Source organism: Bactrocera latifrons, unplaced genomic scaffold, assembly GCF_001853355.1.
Source record: "Bactrocera latifrons isolate USDA-ARS-PBARC rearing strain unplaced genomic scaffold, ASM185335v1 scaffold_84, whole genome shotgun sequence".
In the NCBI taxonomy this organism is placed as follows: Eukaryota; Metazoa; Arthropoda; class Insecta; order Diptera; family Tephritidae; genus Bactrocera; species Bactrocera latifrons.
In genome coordinates, this window is record NW_017537534.1 from 227,920 (window position 1) to 249,094 (window position 21,175).

Genomic DNA, 21,175 nt, shown 5'->3' on the forward strand with positions numbered 1-21,175 from the left:
TACACTTTTAGCAGGTTTTTTACCTAAAAAATCTGCATTTTAAAAATTACATTTTACACTCGTTTTAATCCCATTTGTTTACCAAAAATTACGACCAAATGGAGCACTGCCATGTGATGATAAGGCAATTCGCAATTCCTCTTTTTCGCAAAAATTCTTCTATTCATGCATATGGATATTTTCTTTTTTAAATTTATTAAGCAAATGAGTAATATTATATACATGTATTAGTAATAATATATAATAATATTCTATATACATATGTATGAGTAATATTATATAATAATTATATAATAATATTACGTAATAAAGTGTAAAGTATATTAATACAGTTCGAAATTTCAAATTTTCGTTCAATATGGGTGCATGGTAACCAACACATATAACCACTTTATATCCGAAACTCATGTTTTAAATATAAAAATTGATGTATCGTCGTCCTAAAATACAAAATAAAGTATAATCAAAAATAAATGGAAATCACTGACAGATATAATAACTAAATTTCATCCATTTTATAACGAAAATTCAAATTTTATTCCAATATGGTGCAGGGTAACCAACAAATATAACCATTTTATATTGAAGTATACATATATGCTCATATTTTAAGTATAAAAATTTATGTATCGTCACCTAAAATACAAAATAATGTATAATCAAAAATAAATGAAAATCGCTGACAGATATTATAACTAAATTTTATTTATTTTATAACGAAATTTCAGATTTTATTTCAATATGTGTGCATGGTAACCAACAAATATAACCACTTTATAACAAAAACTCAATATATTTTTTTATTTTTAACGCAGAAACGAGTACTACGCGAAAGTACTTCAGTCAACCCGGGTATTCGCTCGACCAGGGTTATTTTTCTAAAGTACTTCAGTTATCCCGACATGATATTATATACATTTTATAATACTGTATTATCATAGAGTTTTAATTATATGTGTTTATTAAATATAAATCACATATTATACATATACATACTATATGTAAAATGTATAATATGTTGAAAAAATTTCAACTCAATTATAACTTAAAAAATGAAAATAGAAAGTATTTTTTATTATAATTTATGTAGAAAAAAGAATCACGCAAAAAAAAACAAACAAAGAAAAATCGTTAAGAATCCTACATATTTGGTGCTTAAGATGTGGCAACGCTCGTTTTCCTCATGTAAACAATCTAACCTTTGCAACGCCGAGTTCGCTAAATGATTTTTAAATTAATAAATTTAGGTGAAATATTACAAAATAAAATTGAAATGTGAACTTATTTCAATGTTTAGAGTGTATATTTAAATATACAGAGTAAAAAAGCGTGAATAAATTTAATGGAAGATAGAGAAATACCTTGTCTTATTAGTGCATATTTTTGAACTTTTAATCGTAAAATTTTTTAAAAATATGAGTAATTTTTATATTATTTTTGGATATTCCTCCTCTGTAGTAGCTCCTCTATCCGGGCATACCCCATTTATACAGAAACTCGGTTTTTTTACCCCTCCTAGTATTTATTTAATATTCGTATTTACAGGCATTTGCTTGAATATTGTTATTTTTTATATAACCGACTAAATTCGTTATCTCTAATTCCTCTAAAGTCAACAATATTTAAGCAAAAATCTTTCACGTGATACGTCAACACCACCAAGACAGCTGGCAGCTTGACAGCTCCCATATGCGTGGTGCAATTAGCAAATTTCAAAAATCCATGCAAAGTGAATTTCCAATGTGTTCGTGGGTATACCGCTGATTTTCGTACGTATTGTTTTCAATTTAGTTTCAGTATATTGAGAACAGTTGGCAAAATTTCAAACAAACATCTGTAGAAAATTACTAAAACAAAGCGATGAAGTGCTATTATGAAGAATTGGGTGTTGCACGCGATGCAACTGATGGTGATATAAAGTCTGCATATCGCAAATTGGCATTGCGTTGGCACCCGGATAAAAATCTCAATGCGCTAGATGAAGCTAAAGAACGTTTCCAGTTGATACAACAGGCTTATGAAGTTCTGTCTGACCCACAGGAACGGGCATGGTATGATAATCATCGAGATCAAATATTGCGAGGCAAAAATTCTAACTACACCGAAAACTGTTTGGATGTGTTTGAATATTTTACGTCTTCTTGTTACCGTGGATTCGAAGATGACGAAAAGGGTTTTTATGCAGTTTATCGAGAGGTGTTCGAGAAGCTTGCTGCAGAAGATGCTGAATTTATGGATGATGATAGTGAAATCGAGAATATTCCAAGCTTTGGTGATTCGAAGAGCAACTATGAGGAGGTGGTTGCACCTTTCTATGCCTATTGGCAGTCATATTGCACAAAGAAATCATATACATGGCTTTGTCCATACGATGTTAAAGACATAAGGGATCGTCGAATATTGCGTGAGGTTGAAAAAGAAATGAAAAAGGTGGTGCAAAAGGCGCGAAAAGAGAGAAATGATGAGGTAAATAATTGTTAAAGATATTATTATTAAAACATATATAAATACACTACACTGTAATCTTGACAATTTTAGGTGAGAAATTTGGTGTCATTCGTGCGCAAGCGAGATAAACGTGTGCAAGCATACAAAAAAGTACTAGAGGAACGAGCTGAACTTAACCGTAAAAAGCAAGAGCAGAATAGATTGGAGCAAATACGCAAGCGACAACGTGAGATGGAAGAGATGCGTCAAAATCAAAAGCAGAGCGGTCAAAATAACGATGAATATGAGACACAATTGAAGCAGTTAGCACAAGATTATGGAGACAGCAGCGATGAGGAAGAAAGCGAAACTGAAGATCAAGAAGAAGGGATAAATGAAGACGTTGTACTAGAGTCTGTAAACGAACAATTATATATAGATGATCTCTATTGTGTAGCTTGCAATAAAGCATTTAAGAACCAGAATGCGTATGCAAATCATGAAACGAGCAAAAAGCACCGGGAAGCCTTGGAACGTATGAAACTCGAAATGCAAGCTGAAGAAGAAGCCTTTCTAAACAGTAATGATAGTGATAGTTTAGAATTAGAGGACAGTGAGATTGAAGAATTAGATGATGATTATTCTATAGATTGGTTTGAAGATATATCCGATGAAAGAGATTTATCTGGAAATGTTCAAGAAGAACTGAAATCCAGTAAAGAAAAATTATTGGGTAATTCAAAATCAAAGAAGAATAAAAATACACGAAAAAATATTAAAAACAATAAATCTTTGCCGCAAACCACCTGTGATGACGACGAAGAAACGTTACCATCCGATTTTCTGACTCAAGCGAAATTAGAGAGTGATGAAGAGGACTGGAATAATAGAAGCAAAAAATCGGCCCGAAAAAATAAAAAGCAAGGGAAGAAGGCTGTTGTGGAAGAAAAAGAGACTAATTCTTTAAAAGTAGAAGCTGAAATAATAGAGAAAGCGAATGCAAGGGTTGCAACTGTTGAAAGTGATGAACCTCTTCCACAACTTTTACCTAAGACAAAAGAAACATCTGCCAGCATAAAGGTGAAAGAAAACACAGATTCGTCTGCAACATCACACGTGTGTGTCACATGCCATGCAAATTTTCAGTCTAAAAATAAGCTGTTTGCTCATCTCAAGATCACCAACCATGGGGTCTACATACCGAAAACCAAGACGCAAGTAAGTGCAACAGCACCGGACGGTAAAAATAAAAAGAATAAAGGAAAACGAAAGTAGACCCAAATTCATTTTAAATTAATGGACGTGTAACTTCTGTTCACGGAATTATTAAAAACTCCTTAGATGTATGCTAATTAATTGAACATTTAATTTAAATTTTTGAATATTTATTGCGTACTCTAAAAATATACGAATATAACTCGGTGCTTTGTTTTGTAGAAAAAGGTTTGTGAATATGTTTTGAATTAATTAGTAAAAATATTCAAAAACAATCTTCAGCAAATTTACGGTAGCTCAACACAGCCAATAAACAAGATATTTTTAAAACAAATTTTTTGTATTGAAAAAACAAAAAAATTAATAAATTTGAAAATGGCTTTAAAAGGATAATTTACTTCCATTGTTGAAGTTACTTGGATCTGATTATCATAAGAGGATATCTAAGACTAGAGTCTTTGATTAACTATTAAAAACAATTTACAGTAACTGTTTCATAAACCGTCATAACTTCTTTATATAAGTTTGTTGACTTTAAGACTCTAAAGAATTATACAATTGTAGGTGCATACCTTGTATGACGTTTATTCGAAACTTTTCTTATAAGCTGCATATACATTTGTTTATCTTAAAATTAATTACACACGCGATGCTTTTCATGTAAGTACATTTATGTATGTATGTATGCATATATAATATATATCAATACAAAAAACATGTCACTTGAGTTTGTGTAAGAGATTGCTTACAATGTTTAAACTAAATTACTTAATTAAAGGAACTTAATATTATTAAAATGTACAAAGATTAAATAATTTACACCACAGTAATTTTATTCGATAAATTCGATGTGCAATATTCCGATTCCTGTTTGAAGAATTAAAAATATAATTTAAAGTAGAGCTCTTGGTATTTGGCCAAGATTAACCGGATAGTTGTCGGCTATTCCATTAACCGTTCATTTTCGACAAACCGATTAAGTGTTCGTCGTCGACTATTCGAATAGTAAGTGTTCAACTTCTACAATTTGCAGTAAATACGCGCACAATCGGAATCTGCGCAAATATAAAGCAAGCAAAATCAAAAGCTATTTGGACTTCAAACATTTGTCGTGTTTTCAAATATTTACAGCAGAGCAACTATTCGAATAGTATTAATCGGTAACTATTCATATGAACGGTTACAGAGCGCATGTTCGAATAATCGGTTTTAAGGTTATTAGAGTAATTCTAAGAGTCCTAGTACCTAGTAAAGGTTTTATGGAATGCACACCAAACGATTGCCCTCTTCAACTCGTCGTTTTACGCGCATGCGCATATTTGACGACTCTGCTTTCAAACTGATGCCTGCGCAAATGAAACAAAGTACCGCACCGGCCACAGCACAGTAGAAGGAAATACCTGAAAGATGGTATTGAGTTAGAACATAGAATACATACAGTTTTTGTTTAACTAAGCCTTACCAATAGAACAACCCGCTGGATAGAACGGCTCAGCATCAGCGCCACATAGCAACTGCACACGCGGTGCTCCCCAAGCCAACGGATGTAGAAATAGCGCCAACATAATGCTTATTGCTGCAAGACATTGACGTTAGCACTGAATTCATTCTTCGAAAATTTTGTCACACGCTATTCAAAAAATGGTTAGAATGCTGGAATGACTCACCTGATACAACTTGTACACAACCTGTCATGTTGTGTATGCTCTTGCCAAAAGCCGACTGTCGACAGCAAGTTACTAGCGTCAACGCCACCGTTATGGAGTGCACAGCGAAGCCCAGCGACATGAAGAACATCGTGGCCTTCCAAGCCGATGGATAAACATTGCTGTCAGTCGCGAAGCCATCCAAATCGAAGGGGCCGCAGTGGTAACCATAGCCGTGCATCATTTTGCAGCGTGTGTAAATACCCACGGACGGATAACGGACCGTGGGTATTGGTAACATTAATTGGGTTTCGTTTTGAATGGAAGAGCTTGTTACACGCGAGGAAATGCTCGAACCAACACTGACAAACGCTGGATTCGGACCGATTAACCATTTAGGTGTAACTATCGCTGACGCGATTAGCATGTCGGCCACCAGGCTCAGCACAAACCAGACCAAACTGCCGCCGGTTATGATGACATAACACATACTCGCTTAATTTTATTTCAGCTGCTGCAAAACTACTGTCATTAAATCCACAGTCAATACTTTTCGAGCTGCTTGCGTTTGCCACTGACCGGGTTCAATGCATTTGATTGCTGAACTGACATGAAAAGAAAATATAGAAGTGCGTTCAACAAAAATATCTTTAATTTTGTGAAGACCTAACGTCAAGTTATAAGTATGGGTATGTGTAATTATTTTACTTGGAATGGATTCGCTTGGAATATATCAAAGGCAGATTCAGTTCGGGGCATACAATGCCCAAAATGTGTAACCTAAATAGAATCTCGGCGAACATCATATGTATGTATGTGCGTGCGTGTGTATAATAATCCACATTCATGCATACATATGTATGAACATTGCTTGTGAGTAAACAAATTCAATGCAAAAACAAAAAAGAAACACATATGTATAGGATAAAACAATCCAATGCAGCAAAGAGCAAAATGAAAAATCGCTGAATATTGGCGATGAGCGATCGGCTAAAAATTACGTCACTGTTTGTTGATTCTACACTCACTTTGTAGAAACAAAATTACAAAATTACTTAAAAATGCGTCAAACAAAATACAAACATGTTTTTGAGTGTGTTAAATTCACTTAGTTTATGGAAAAATGTATGTACAGCTGTAGTCAAATTAATAGGAGAGACGGTCATATGTATTTAAGCCTAATATTTCATAATCAAATGAAATTTTATAAAAAGTTAAATTTAGTAAAAAGCAAAGGAAAACGTTAACTGCGGCCGCAACGAGCAGAAATGCATTTATAAAAACATAATAAGGCAAAGTAGTCCCTCAGTTTTTGTGATATCGTTCTGAAATTTTGCACCCTCTCTTTTCTCTCAAAGAAGCTGTCCTTGTATCGAAACCGAAAATCAAAATCAAGTTTTTGTATAAAAACTTTTTTATTCGTTTTGTATTAAATTAGAAAATTACGTGCAATTATTGTTATTAAATGATGGTAATTCAGAATGGCTACAATTGCAGTGAATTAAAAAAAAAAATCTGAAAAAAAAAAACATTTTCAGAGTAGGCTCACAAAATTTTCTCAGATCTATGAAAACAATATACTCATGGCATTTTTAGCCAGTGGTTGGCAACTAGCTCGGTTCCCAACCTTTAAAATCCCGACTGTCAAATTTAATAAGGCGTTAAAATTTGGAATGGTCTTGTGGAAAGTAGCTCATGAAGCATGATGAATGATTTGGGTTAAAAGCTAACAGAGGGGATGTTCGAGTCTCAATGACTGTGACAGTATAGTAACACACCATATTCGACCCAACAATTTTCAGTATAAGTATCACCTGGTTATCAGCAGAAAATCAACAGAGAACAATATTGGTTATATTTTATCAAGATAAATGTCGTCCCACTCCTATTATTTTGTCAGCAACTTTATATCTTTCCACATTATCGAATCTATACTCATGAAGTTTTGTTAACTTGAATTTTCTAATCATGCTATTAAATGCAATTTCCGCTGAATTAGTATTCGGTGTCTTCCTTCAATTACAGTTAACATTTACTCTATTAAATCACTTATTTCGTACTTATGTACGGTATGGTGGTATGTAATTTTGTACTCGTTACGCCTAAGCTCAATCGACGGGTGAATTTGCATGTCCATTACTAAGTTCCACGCCTATATTTTTCATTCATGTCCGTTTTATATACATACTTTTAATTGTATATGAATGTGTACATGCTCAGCTTTTTTATAACAGTATAAAATAGACACAATACATAAGTACACAGTTTACGAGTGCTATCGCGGGAGGCACAATGACCTGTAAACGATTTCAAATTAGCTAGAACGTTTGTATTTGATAGAGGTGTAGCAAGGCCAAGGGCATAAAGAGGGTGAGCTGGGCAATCGCTGAATGGTTTATGGATGGAATATGCCACACACACATACAACCATTCATGCCGACTATGATATTATGGCTGTTTGAGGTGATTCAAAGATTTTGACGCGCCGGTAGCGCGAAACTAATCTAAATGTAATAAACAAGCGGCTGACAGTGTGATTTCCATTTAATATTTCGGTCGGTGTGGTCGCGATGTATTTGCTGTAAGCATGCTCGGCGCCTTAACCCGGCAATTAACGGCACAATTAATTAAAACACAAACAAAAACGGTGCATGTGTTTGGTGCGCCATACAGCTTTTGCCAGGCACTTCCGCCCACCGAGCACAGTGAGTGCTTCTATCGCCATAGTATGTCTGTGCTCACACACCTACAAACATACGCGTTTTTGATATTTTATTCTAACTTCTTTTTGTTTCTTAGCATTTTTTTTGCCCCCATTGTGTTTGTAATGATGATGACGATGACTCCCAACGCGGAAGCTATAAACAAATTGCAATAGACACAGGCGTTTTACAGCACAGCATATGATCTTCTAACTTAACAACGTGTTTCACTCCCACGGGTAGTCCGAACTTCAACTGCAATGTGTGAGTGTGTACGGGCGGTTCCATGACTAGTACGACGGCGTCTGTATTGCCGCACAGTGTGCAAAACCATAAAATGTCAATGTAATTTTCGGAATAAAAAATAAGACATAACAGAACGTGACTTCGAAAGGATGCATGACAGTGATTCAATATGAACAATTTGTTCGGAGATTGTATGATCGCTTTGGATAATAATCCATGCCAAAATCCTTGAAGATACATTGCAAAAAGAAAAAGGTTTAAATACAGTGACTTGATTCTGATCGTTCCTTTAAGTATACTGTATGTTATATTGACCCGTTATCGGCGGTTCCAGCAAATGAAGAGCTTTTTGGGGAGAAAATGACGTACGCAAAATTTCAGATCAATATCTCAACTACTGAAGGCATAGTTCGCGTATACAGAGAGACGAACGGACATGACAAAAGCGGCTCAGCTCGTCACGCGAATCATATATGTACATACATATGTATATGTATATAGGGTATCCGTCGTTACCTTCTGAGTCTTATATATTCATGGTAAACATATATCGAACAGCTTAAAATCAGCTAAATCAAGAAATAGACGTAAATTGATGGTAGAGCTTGATCGTACCGAAAGTTCTGCGGAAGATTTATGGTTCTTTGCGCGTTGGCCACGGCAAATATCGCGTTCGGTGGAACGATGAGCTGTATGCGATATACGACGAAATTGACATAGTTCAGCGAATAAAAAGACAGTGGCTACGCTGGCTAGGTCATGTCGTCAAGAATGGACGAAAACAGTCCAGCTGGAAAGCAGTGGAAGAGGAAGACCTCCCCTCCGTTGCAAAGACCTTCGCTTGGATTCTCCAATTGGCGCCACCTTGCGAAAAGAAGAAACAACGAATGACACGCTGTTGTTAATTCGGCTATAACCGCGCAAGCGGTTTCTACGCCAGTAAAGAAGAAGAAAGAACACCTCTAGAGAATTAGTATAGTAATGTCTACTCTTTCTAACAACAAACCATCAAAGAATGTGGCTGGTCATAACACTGTGCTTCACATCAGTTGCAAGGAAAACTTAAGTAAAGCTAACGCAGTCAACCACTTTGTAAACAAGCTGGTCGACTGGGCATACAAAGGAGAACCTCTGCTTAACGTTTTAGCTGCCGGAGCACACTCGATAAGATTTAATTTGTTTAGAGTTTCGAAAAGCATTGCCGTCATCCGTGCAGCGCATCACTAATGGTAAAGCAGGGAGGGTGGCGGGGACCTCAGTGCACGTCAGCCGCAAGCGCTTCGTCAACAGTTGTTTTACATGCCTCATATTGTTGTTACAAAATAATTTCAGTGGTATTTGACTGTTTGATGGCATGTGCTCGGCTGGCTGCTCATAATTGTATGCTTGAGTTTAGGCAGCTGGTAGAAACAAGAGCGCGGCGCAACGAAGTGGTGAGAGCATGGCGCTTGCAACTTCAGTGGCTTCGTTGGGCGATGCAGAAAAGCGAGAGAAAGGAAGGGCACACTGCAATTGATACCGATGCTATAAAATTCGAACACAGATATTTGTTTTAATTATAAATTACAATAGAACAACGTGGGCAGCTGGATTTTGCTTTCTGTGATGGGCATTCACTCAAAATATACAACAAATAATCATAAAATAAATATTATAATTAACAACAACAACGCCGACAGCGCTTAATTTTTTACACACTAAAGTCAAACGGCGCATTGCCTATTTGGATGGCTGGCGGTTTTGAAGCTTTCGAGGTCGCCAAACTCCAATGGCCGCTCATCAACCGGGGCGGGAGAAGGCGACAGCGAATATTACTCTGACCAATGTAATAGCAAAATGTGGCGGGTTACTTGTGGGCGCGAAGAGAGTGCGGTGGCAATTAAAGTGCGTCTAGGTTGATAGTTAGCTTTTTGGGGTGCGGCTGCTTATGTTGACGCTGCCGTCGCCGCTCACTGACTGCCAAACGCTAAACAAACCGAAAAAACCAAACGGGGAGTAAATATAATTAAGCGTATGTATGTATGTACATATATACGCGTGCATCGCGCACTGAGTCGTCGGACGGACAGTTGAAGTCATTGTTACTTACCACATTAATATGGCGAATGCAGCACACTCAAACAAAACCCACACACACACATTACAAATAAGAAAAAAATATATAATAAAATTAAACCAATAAAATACAGGAACAGTAGTGTGACAAATATGGAAACAAATAAATAAAACGAAACACCTAAACAAAGTAAAAGAAATTTATTATCGAAAAGTAGGGAAGCCCAATATGGCACGTAGACAAGTAAGGAATGGCTATCTTTTTGCAGAACCGAACATTAGGCACTCCCGTTAATTTGGATAATTTGAAAGTACTTAAAGAGACGAATGCTAGTTGACAACTAAAATTATTTTTGATTCCGATATTTTTTGACTTGAAACCTTGAAATTCTACGAAGCAAGTGAACCCAACTTTATTAATATATAAATACAATCAGATTGCTTCAGTAATTTATCATACAGTTAATCGGACAGACAGTTTTGTATCTTATTGCGTTCTTAGTCGGTCGTGAGAAAACCTGCATTCATCATTTTTTATAAATCTATAATATGGAAAGTTATCTTAATTTGTTTATATGCTTCATTAAACAATAACACATTAAACATTTTTTTGCCAAAGAAATCGCATTTTTTTCTTCAAAGTGTTCCCCAAAAGTGAATTATTGGAATTTCAAAATTCCCCGCAGCGTTATCTGGACAAAGCTTTACATAACGATATAATTTTGATTCAGCATCAAGTTATGAGTATTAACTTTTTTCCAAACGTTCCAAAATAATTACCATTGCCGCATTCTTTTAATATTTCTCCATGAAAATCTTATGCAGTATTCTTCGAAGATTATGCTCTTATAAAAATTTAAGAAAGAGACTTCAATTGTTTCCTAAATAATCATCAAAATATGCCATTTTTTACACGAATTATAATGTACCACTGCAACACATCTTGAATCATCCCACAGATCTGAAGCACCTTTTTCAAGAACTCTCAGTCATTATAGTCAACTCACAATTCTACGACTTTCTTAACGCCTAATGATAAAAATGCAGAAATGCGTGATCGGCATTGTTTCGTTAGTATTGTCTCTGATAACTATAGTTGATCTTTTGATTCTTTAGAGAACTGAGGATTCTCATTTTCTTTATATACTTGACATAACAGTTTGGAAAACTAAAAAATATATTTCAGATAAACGTACAGTAACGCTCGTTAACAACAACACTGCCACTCCTATAGCTCCTTTTGTTTTCACTATTTTTTATTCTTTTAACTCTTTTTTAGAAATTCGTACTTGTTTTATGCTTTTGTTTCCAACTGGACGCCTTTGCAACACTAACGAGCAGCGGCAACTGATCGCGTTATTTGGAGCAAATCTTGCTGCTCCAAACTACATACAAAAAAGTCAATCAGTCCGATCCCACAGCACAACACAATAGAACACATTCAACAGTATAAAGATTAACGAAAAAAAAAAATAACAAAATAAGAGCAACGCCAACGCGAAACTTCGTCTTTGTATTGGATCACCGATTTTGACTGAAGCGCAGAGAACGTAAAGTTGTTGCTGCCACATTGAGCGCTACGAGTTGACTGAAATTGCTTGCGCTTTGGTGGCGCATCGTCAATACACGCAATGTCGAATAGCTGGTGGAGGCACTGGAGTGGCAGCCACCAACCACCCCGTCGACAACGCCATTGCCCGCAACAGACAGAAGCAGTGTTGCCGCATAGACACACAAAATGTATTATAACAGACTTTTCTTTATAATCATTTATTATACATAAGTATATTAAAAAATCTAGCTAAGCCGCAAATTTGTAGTTAGAAGATCATACCGCCGGTACGTTGTGGTAGCTAAAACTCCTATAAAATTGATCTTAGCCTTATGAATCAACGAGGGGCTTTGGGTCGATCACAAATTCGTTGAGGCTAATTTTAGTTTCGGCTATGTTCCCTGGTTCGCCGAAGGTATGACTGCCGTAATGTTTCAAACTCAGTCTTGTAAAACCTGAACAATTGAGGAGAAAGTGCCTAGATGTTTCCACCCACCATCTTCTATCAAAGGAATAACACGTCTTAGCCTTATTATTACAGCATGAATGTCTATTGGACAATGTGCACTAGGAACTCCTATTATTGCGCTAGGATTAATTTTGCTAAGGTACAAGTACAAGTACAAGTAGTTAAATAGATTTCGGAAGTTCTACTCTAGCCCAAAAGGAGATAATGGAGATCCAACTCGTTCCCCTTCCTATATATGAGTAAGGTACCGGTAGTTAAGCAAGTTTATAAAACACCTATAAGTTATTATACATATTTTTTACTTTACCCAGCGGTAACACTGGATACGGCACAGTTGGATGGGCAATGCATAAAAAGTAATACTCGTATATAAATCCAGTAATTCCTCGCATGTTACTCACCCGCTGAACTCATAATCGCTATTTTCTGTGGAGCTTGACTGCTTGACTGCGCGATCGGCTTCCGACTGCCGCTCACTCTACACAGACAATGCGTTAGCGGGCGGCTCGAGAGGGCGTATACGCGTTTTTTCGAACTATGTTATTACAACAACAAGAGTGTGGTATTCTCATCCGAAGACAAGTGTGTTTGCTGGTGGCTTGTTTCGCTAACCGGCTGGTGGGCTGTGCGTTTGCTGTCGACATGTTGCCCCACATGATAACTCATAGGCACATACATATGTTTAAGTACTCGCTTCAACAGCTGCTTACTATGCCACCGTTGCGTTTACTCCTCCTAAGCCCACAACAGACTACAGACAAAACCGGCGGTTGTGTTAATCGACCCGGGTGGGGAAACTCCAGAGTAGCGGATGGAAGCATTGCGATTTTTGCTTTTTTTTATTTTCCACTACATACTCGTACACTGGGTTGTCTAGAACATTTTATTTCATTTTAATTACAAGCGTTTCCTTGGGTCCTACATCAGCACCAAGAAGTCTAGAATAGTTGGCTGATAATTAAATTCAGATGCACACAACTGCGATGAAACACAACACTTTCTTGTTGTTGGCACTTTTAAAAGACGAAGCGACTCGATTGATACCAACTACCAAATGCCATGAGTAGGTAACTGAGGCGTCCTGGCTACTAAAATTAAAGAGGGGTATTTTATACAATTTGTCTTGTAATGTGGTTTCGAGCAATTCTTGGATTGGATTAAGGGGAAGGTATAAGTCGTAGCTTAATTCCACCTAGATATCTTGTTGGTGTTATGATTATTTTCCTTCAAACAGGAGTTATTAAATAAGAAATATTAAGACAATGGTATCAAGTTTCCGGAACGATCGAGATCTTACTTTGAGAGTGAAGTAGGAGCTAGGGCAATATATTCTTCCATTTTGGAAGAGGGACCACATATGTATGTTTTTCGACTTTGGGTTCAGCTGTCGCCAGACCAATTAATAAATGCTATACAAGAAGAGGTTTGCATGATTTTACTTTTAATAATATTTAAAATATTTCTAAAAAATATTTCGTCTAAATACGAGCAGAGCGCATTTTACCCTTTGCGCAACACGTGAACTTAAGCATCCTCTCTGCGGGCATCCTAACGTACCAACAGACAGAGTCCGTTGTGGTTTAACGTGAGTTCCTGCCTGAGAAGGCCTAACCCCATGGTGCTTTCTATTGCTAGAAGCACATAGATTAAAACAATGCGTTGATCAGCGCCCCAAAGCACGAGTGCATGCACCTGCACCATACTCTGGAGAACCAAAGCATGAGTGCCTGCGCATATACTTATACTTTGATTCAAATTGGTTTGGGTGGACAAGTACACCCTACCCACCTTGGTCGGGTACGAGGCCCATCTAAAACCCCTGCCGTACTCTGGGTCCCCGGCACCCGGCCGCAGTGCGACTCTACACCAGACTAAATGCTCTTCCTGTATTTAGGTCTAAACCACAGCCACCACGAATCTCCACAAAGGGCCAAAAACCCAATGAGCAGATTGGAGTTTCCTCCAAGGGCTAACTGCTCCCCGTGGTACCATGTTTTAGTCTTTGGTGTGACTTGTAGCTTACGCTACTGCCAGTTGAGCCCCCAAGAATTCCTAAGAACCCTTAAGAACTCAACTGTATGTTGACATGTGTCTCGTAAAACCCTTCGTAAACGAAAACACGGTCGAATACCAGGAATAAAAAGTACAGAGTACAGTAACCATGTTTTACGATGAATACTATAGCACTATATCTGACATGGACTATGCTGAAATTCAAGGCAAGCCCAGAATGACAGACACAGTGCGTGCGGGATTTTAGTCGCCTCTTACGACAGGCATGCCTTACCACGGGTATATTCGGTTTCCCCCCCAACCTGGAGGGGTCCCCCCTACCCGCAGGGGGAAGTACCAACAGACATACAGATAAGTAGACATCAAAAGAATATTTTCTCGAAATCATCATAAGAGACATTACGCATCCCTAGTTTACAATTGCGTGCGACGCCATTGACTTTTGTACTTATCGCTTCCACGCGTATGCACACTTTGCTTAGAAAAAACTATACATATATTATAATATATGCATCAATATGTGTAGGTATGAATGTATGTTTATACGAATGTTTGTTAAATATACATAAATACGCTTGGTATTCATTCTGTGGTTGCGGCTATGGCTACGGCTACGTCTGATTCACTGATTCGTTTGCTTGGATTTTATCTATTCTTTGTTTTGCTTTGAGTATTCTAGTCATTCAAGGCTCCTCGAGAGTACACAATGCGGTTTGACAGCATTATAGGCCTTTCCGTTCCGCTCTTAGCACCTTGCCAGTATACTTAACATATAAGTAGCGGGTTAAACATTCAAGTCGCATCCAAATCGTGTTCGCTATGCACATCTTCATTTACGTATATAGTAGTGTGTGATCTTACACCCATTGCCATGGCAATTTCTTGTGTACAATTTGATGTTTTCACACTTTCGATCAATCCATTCAACATTAACTCGCTATCGATTACTTCATTTGTAAATACTTATGTACTTATGTATTTATACTTGCATTAGTATTTTTAAATCGTTTTCGTTGGATCATCCGCGCTTTAAGGTCTTATTTATACATAAATACTTACATATATGAGGTATTTACATACATATTGCTTTAGCTCTTGTCGGAGGTCTTACCAACGCGCTATCGATTACTTCATAACTACCGAGTGTACAAACAAGTATTGAGTAATATAGGGCAATTGTTAGTGCGTGTGCGCAAATCACTTAAGTACACAGCTGGTACTTTCACTATCAATGACCGGCGTCTTTATCGCACATGCAGTGCACTTAGAAGGGAGTTCTGCGCAGCTTCATTTCACCAGTGACAGTGGTTTACCGCGCAATTCATATCGATCAAATCGCTACGAAGACAACGCGGCTTACCAGTGCAATATGTCGACCATTTTCGTTGTGTTACTCTGTGTATCCTTTGCCATCATCCCAGCTCCATTGTGGGCTGCGTCGCGCCATCCATTGCATTCTTTGCGTTCACTTCACTGGCGCCCATCGAAGACGCCCTGTTCCGACTATGAGATGCTGATTATCAACACGCGTTACTGCGTTTCTCGCTGTCCGATCCGTTGCTCAAATGGTAAGTGTTTTGAGGATGGCGTTTGCCCGTGCGCCGACAACTATCAAACGTCGTTCGAAAAGGAGGAGCTCGTATGCGCCACCGAATGTCTGCCCGGATGTCATACTGCTGGAGGTTTCTGTGCAGCGCCCGATTTGTGTCTCTGTAGTCAAGAGGGGTATTATTTCGATGCGGTGGCACGGCGTTGTCGAAAATACCATAGCTTGAGTGATCGTTGTTTCGGGTGAGTGAGTGTTTTACTTGTGGTACTACTATTGAATATCCTGCATTTCACTTTTAGGCGTTGCTTGTATGGAAAGTGTAACGCGAATGGAGAGTGTATTTGCGCACAAGGATATACCTCTCAAGAGACTCTGTTCGGCCAAATGTGTGCCCCCGTGTGCAAACAGTAAGTAATAAACCTTATCCGATTGATAAGATATTTATCTGGTACTGAAAATGCTACTGAGTTTAAGGAATGCTACCGTAAAATAGTAGGAGGTAAAATAATTGAGTTATTTCGGCAGTTGTCATGGTAGTGTACGGTTTTGATATTAATTCCGACCACTGTAAAAATTTCAGAACTCCTCGTACCTCGGAAGGCTCTTGCAAAAAAAAAAAAAAAAAAAAGTAAGCAAGGGCTAAGTTCGGGTCTCACCGAACATTTTATACTCTCGCATGACAAGTTTCAGCAAGATATCTCAATTTTTACTCAAGTTACAGCTTGCACGGACGGATAGACAGACATTCGGATTTCAACTCTACTCGTCACCCTGATCACTTTGGTATATGTAACCACATATCTGACGATGTATACCGTTATTAGCAACTTTACTGCAAGAGTATAAAAATGATGCCATCTGAATTACATGAAAATATCTGAGAGATTTACCGATATTTTCGGTGAAAAATTAGGTTAGGTTAGGTTAGGCACTGAGTTCGATATCAGGGACCTTGAAAAGTTATAGTTCGATCACGACAATTTTTCTACAAGGGATACCTCAGCTCAAATACCGTATTTGTGTATAATGTATATATTATAGAGAGAAGACATCAGAAGGAATTCAAAATAGTGTTATATTGGAAGGATTCGTAGTTGTGAACCGATTTCACCCATATTACGTACATGTCATTAGAGTGTTAGGAAAATATTATATACCGAATTTAATTTAAATCGGTTGAGTAGTTCCTGAGACATGGTTTCTGGTCCATAAGTGAGAGATGCCACTCCCATTTTCAATTTTTAAAACAAGCCTGTGCAGCGTCCTTCTGTCATTTCTTCCCTAAAATTTAGTGTTTCTGACGTTTTTTTGTTAGTCGGTTAACGCACTTATGGTGATTTTCAACATAACATTTGTCTGGGAGGTGGGCATTGTTATTATCCGATTTCTTCCATTTTTGAACTGTATATGGAAATGCCTGAAGGAAACGACTGTATAGAGTTTGGTTGACATAGCTATAGTAGTTTCCGAGATCTGTACAAAAAACTTAGTAGGGGACCGGACCACGCCCACTTTTCCAAAAAAATTACGTCCAAGTATACCCCTCCCTAATGCGATCCTTTGTGCTAAATTCCATTTTAATATCTTTATTTATGGCTTAGTTATGACACTTTATAGGTTTTCGGTTTTCGCTATTTTGTGGGCGCGGCAGTGGACCGATTTTGCCCATCTTCGAACTTAACCTTCTTATGGAGCCAAGAAATACGTGCACCAAGTTTCATCATGATATCTCAATTTTTACTCAAGTTACAGCTTGCACGGGCGGACGGACAGACAGACATCCGGATTTCAACTCTACTCCTCACCCTGATCACTTTAGTATATAACCCTATATCTGACTCTTTTAGTTTTAGCACTTACAAACAACCGTTATGTGAACATAACTATAATACTCTCCTTAGCAACTTTGTTGCGAGAGTATAAAAACGGTCCAAAAGTGTTTTCCCTTATTCCCTCAAAAAGCAATGCTTAATTAACACACGAAATGCTTTATGAAACATTTTTTTGTAAACTAACACAAGTTGCTTTACAAAAATTCTATATTTTTTTAATACCTTATAGAAATCATATAGATGGTAGTAGTAGAGTATCGTGGACGGGTCCAGACGCACTTTTCTTGGAATTAAAAAATAAAAGCAAAATTTCCCGCAAATGTCGAGAATTCGGCTCAAAAAGTGATATTTTCAGTTGAGTTGGTTCAGTAAGTTTGGGATGCAAACATATCTCAACAAATATTTTGTTTGGTTAATGTTAACACAAATGTCGAAGATCGTTCTTGATCCTAGAGACATCTATTGAAAAATGGCGGAAGCAAAGTTGTAGACCATAGTATAGCTTAACTTACCCTTTCTACTGCGATATCCTATGGCGTTTTGCAGTTTTATATTGTGACAAAAAAGTAGCCTGAAATTGACTTGGATGCATGTCAAACTCTTGAACACGATCAAACGATGCAAGCATGTTCAAAGAGACCTGTTTACGGCATTTTTTTTTTTAATGAGCTTTATCGGGGCGAGTCGAAAGAACTCGCGAGAGCGGTCTCTCTAACACTTGCCGGACGATTTTCAAGCACCATACTTCTTTAAGATCAGATGAGGAGGTCGAAGGTCGTCCAGAAGGAGGCATGTCTTCACCGATCTCTCGACCGCCTTTAAAGGCTTTATACCACTGATTGGTTTGTGTTTTTGAAAAAACTGAATCAACTGGTTAGAAACACAAACTTTGAAACAAATTCTTCGTACGATATTGCTTTCCATTGTAAAAATTGCAACGCACTACTGAGATGTACCGAATTAATCAGCTGGTGTAAACAAATTGATTAACAAATCATTTTTGGCATAGAAATTAAATACAGTCCTCCCAACTTAGCAAAGTACATTTTTTTGAAATATCACTTACCCAGGGAATTTAAATTACAATTTCCAGGTACTTTTTTTTTTGTCAAAACGTAAATATATTTAGTTCTTAATAATGGCACTTTATAAGTTTTTATTTAATGACCTATTTTGGGAGTATTTCCTTGTATGCCGCGAACACATGTACCAAGTTTATCCGAGACATCTTAATTTTTACTCATGTTATCGCTTACACAGACGGACAGACAATCACTTGGAATTCAACCCGTTTCTTCAGTGTGATTATTATATCTATCTCGTTTATGTAGTTTTAAGCGATTATTTGTGGACTGAAGAAGTTCAGATTCTATTAGTCGCATTAAACATCTACATATCTGACCTGGTCTACGAAAAGGGAGCTAACGTGCGAAACTTCTGGGAAACAGCTGTTAAAAATCTTATCTTCCATCCGAATCAACTAAAAAGTGAAAATTGATTTTTTGGTTTTTTTGACACCTAAGCCCCCTTTCCGTAGACCAGGTCACATATGTTTATGTGACGAGAGTGAAACCTTTCTGAAGATAAGTGATGTACAGAGTTTAGTTTGTAATGATCTTATACAAGTAGAATATTCGAACGATCATTAATAAAATTTTATGTAAATATGTATTTATTCATGTCACTCCTGACTTTGCTGGTGTTCCATATGAAAGCAACAAATTGTAACCTGTACTCAACATTGTGTGTTCTATAATTTCAAGTCTTTTAAAACAAGTACGGCGGTAATACGCATCACACTTTAGCTATCATTGAAATGAGCTGAGTCGATGGGCAAGATGTGTTCATTGCTCTTGTATTCACTTCAACTCTAACGATGATTTTCTTAGGGCGGACCTTCACTTCCCAACCGCTTCTTGAGGAAAAACAAAATTCTTACAAGCGATTCCTTTGGGATCAAACAAGTAAAAATAAAACTTCACATCTAAGACCGATTTGACTTTTTATGCGACCTGTTGGGGAATTTTGGTGTGATATATTGTAATTAATAGACGAATAGTAAATCTTACTTGGTATTCGTAATACTAATATTGCCGAATTCATTGATCGTTTTAGTTACTCATATCGATTTGTGTATAGTATATAGTATACCGACATAAAATAAAACAAAATCCTCTTTTGTCATTTCAGAAACTGTGGTAAATATGGCTTTTGCTTTTTACCGAATATGTGCGCTTGTCGAAAGAAAGACTATCACTACGAATATGATGGTGAATGCCATGCGGACTACATACATCTGGAGCAATAATGCGAGTATTAATTAAATAATATTTTATTTTCTCTAATTTAGTGTACTTTAGATTAAAAGTTATGTTTGTGTTTGAGTATAAATAAAGTAGGATGTACATATGTATATAATTTATTACCAATAAATAAAGAGTAGTTGATTATGTGAAATACTCATGGAATCCATAATGTAATATGTAGTCGTCTGAAAATTAAATATAGACAGTAAATGCATAGTATATGTACATATATACTTATGTCAGTATGTATAGAAACTTTAAATGTTTGGCAATGCTTTCAACAAATAACTTCAGGCACGACCCTATGTGTAGATGTACACAATATCTTATACTATGTGACCGACTAGTGTCTAGTAAAATGTAGTTAACTAGTAGTTTGAATCCCAGAAACGGACTATAGTACAGTGTAGTAGATGATCATGATTTCCTCACCTAGCTCGGCCACAATTATCAATCTTTGATCAACTAACAGTGTCATACAGAACCCAACAATATCTTTACTTATGTACGTCAGGTTAGAATATTGTGAGTTGTATTGAATATCTGTCGTTGGCAGAATCGGAGAGTTTATCTCTATGTGTCATTAGCTTTTAAACAATGTGTAAGTTGTTCCATGCAATCTGTTTTGAACGAAAGACATACATATATGTTTGGTAGAATATTTCCTGGAACGGCTTGAATTCAAAAGGATTCGTATTGTCGGCAAATATGTTGCTCTAAGAAAGTTCATATATGTTTCGTCTTCTTTACTGGTGTACACACCATTTACGCGGTTATACCCGAGTTAACGACAGCGCGCTAGTCGTTTCCTTTTTTTTGTTATTTGGCGCCGATTGGAGATACCAGTGCAGCCAGGTCCTTCTCCTCCTGATCTTTCCAAAGAAGTGGAGGTCTCCTCTTTCTGTGCTTCCCCTGGCGGGTACTTAATCGAAAACCTTCAAAGCCCAGCCAGTCCAGCCGTTATATCTTCATTCGCTGAACTATGTCCATGTCGCCGTATATCTCGTACAGCTCAAAGTTCCATCAAATGCGATACTCGCCAGAATCATAAATCTTCCGCAGAACCGTTCACTCGAACACTCCTAAAGCCGACGCATCAAACGATGTTGAGTTTGGTATTTGTTCGTCGAGAAGAGCACCTGTTAGCAAGAGTAATTCTGCGT

General features: G+C 37.2%; 3 protein-coding genes across 7 annotated transcripts; 2 read left to right on the forward strand and 1 right to left on the reverse strand.

Moving 5' to 3' along the window:
- The first annotated feature begins 1,646 nt into the window (after positions 1–1,646).
- LOC108977113 (dnaJ homolog subfamily C member 21) lies at positions 1,647–3,976 on the forward strand. The gene is made up of 2 exons (XM_018946646.1): positions 1,647–2,466; positions 2,539–3,976. The coding sequence occupies exons 1-2, from the start codon at positions 1,861–1,863 to the stop codon at positions 3,700–3,702; spliced, it is 1,770 nt and encodes a 589-aa protein (XP_018802191.1). The 5' UTR covers positions 1,647–1,860; the 3' UTR covers positions 3,703–3,976.
- A 221-nt stretch (positions 3,977–4,197) lies between these two features.
- On the reverse strand, positions 4,198–19,811 carry LOC108977115 (lipoma HMGIC fusion partner-like 2 protein). 5 transcript variants are annotated; one of them, XM_018946652.1, is made up of 4 exons: positions 19,776–19,811; positions 5,310–5,893; positions 5,105–5,218; positions 4,198–5,042 (listed from the first exon to the last, which is right to left on the reverse strand). In XM_018946652.1, the coding sequence occupies exons 2-4, from the start codon at positions 5,776–5,778 to the stop codon at positions 4,900–4,902; spliced, it is 726 nt and encodes a 241-aa protein (XP_018802197.1). In that variant the 5' UTR covers positions 5,779–5,893; positions 19,776–19,811; the 3' UTR covers positions 4,198–4,899. The 5 variants fall into 5 exon arrangements, with proteins under 5 accessions (XP_018802197.1, XP_018802193.1, XP_018802195.1 ...); XM_018946648.1 differs by lacking the exon at positions 19,776–19,811 and adding an exon at positions 11,581–11,861; XM_018946650.1 differs by lacking the exon at positions 19,776–19,811 and adding an exon at positions 11,488–11,861 and having other exon boundaries at positions 5,310–5,888.
- Positions 15,347–20,099, forward strand: LOC108977114 (wnt inhibitory factor 1). The gene is made up of 3 exons (XM_018946647.1): positions 15,347–16,116; positions 16,174–16,281; positions 19,897–20,099. The coding sequence occupies exons 1-3, from the start codon at positions 15,557–15,559 to the stop codon at positions 20,012–20,014; spliced, it is 786 nt and encodes a 261-aa protein (XP_018802192.1). The 5' UTR covers positions 15,347–15,556; the 3' UTR covers positions 20,015–20,099.
- Positions 20,100–21,175: the final 1,076 nt, after the last annotated feature.

Coding starts and splice junctions, on each gene's coding strand:
- LOC108977113 (XM_018946646.1), top strand. CDS start 1,861: ATGAAGTGCTATTATGAAGAATTGGGTGTTGCACGCGATGCAACTGAT. Junction 2,467..2,538: donor GAAAAGAGAGAAATGATGAG/GTAAATAATTGT, acceptor TGACAATTTTAG/GTGAGAAATTTGGTGTCATT.
- LOC108977115 (XM_018946652.1), bottom strand. CDS start 5,778: ATGTGTTATGTCATCATAACCGGCGGCAGTTTGGTCTGGTTTGTGCTG. Junction 5,219..5,309: donor TTGTGTACAAGTTGTATCAG/GTGAGTCATTCC, acceptor AATGTCTTGCAG/CAATAAGCATTATGTTGGCG. Junction 5,043..5,104: donor TCCAGCGGGTTGTTCTATTG/GTAAGGCTTAGT, acceptor ACCATCTTTCAG/GTATTTCCTTCTACTGTGCT.
- LOC108977114 (XM_018946647.1), top strand. CDS start 15,557: ATGACCGGCGTCTTTATCGCACATGCAGTGCACTTAGAAGGGAGTTCT. Junction 16,117..16,173: donor TTGAGTGATCGTTGTTTCGG/GTGAGTGAGTGT, acceptor TTTCACTTTTAG/GCGTTGCTTGTATGGAAAGT. Junction 16,282..19,896: donor TGTGCCCCCGTGTGCAAACA/GTAAGTAATAAA, acceptor TTGTCATTTCAG/AAACTGTGGTAAATATGGCT.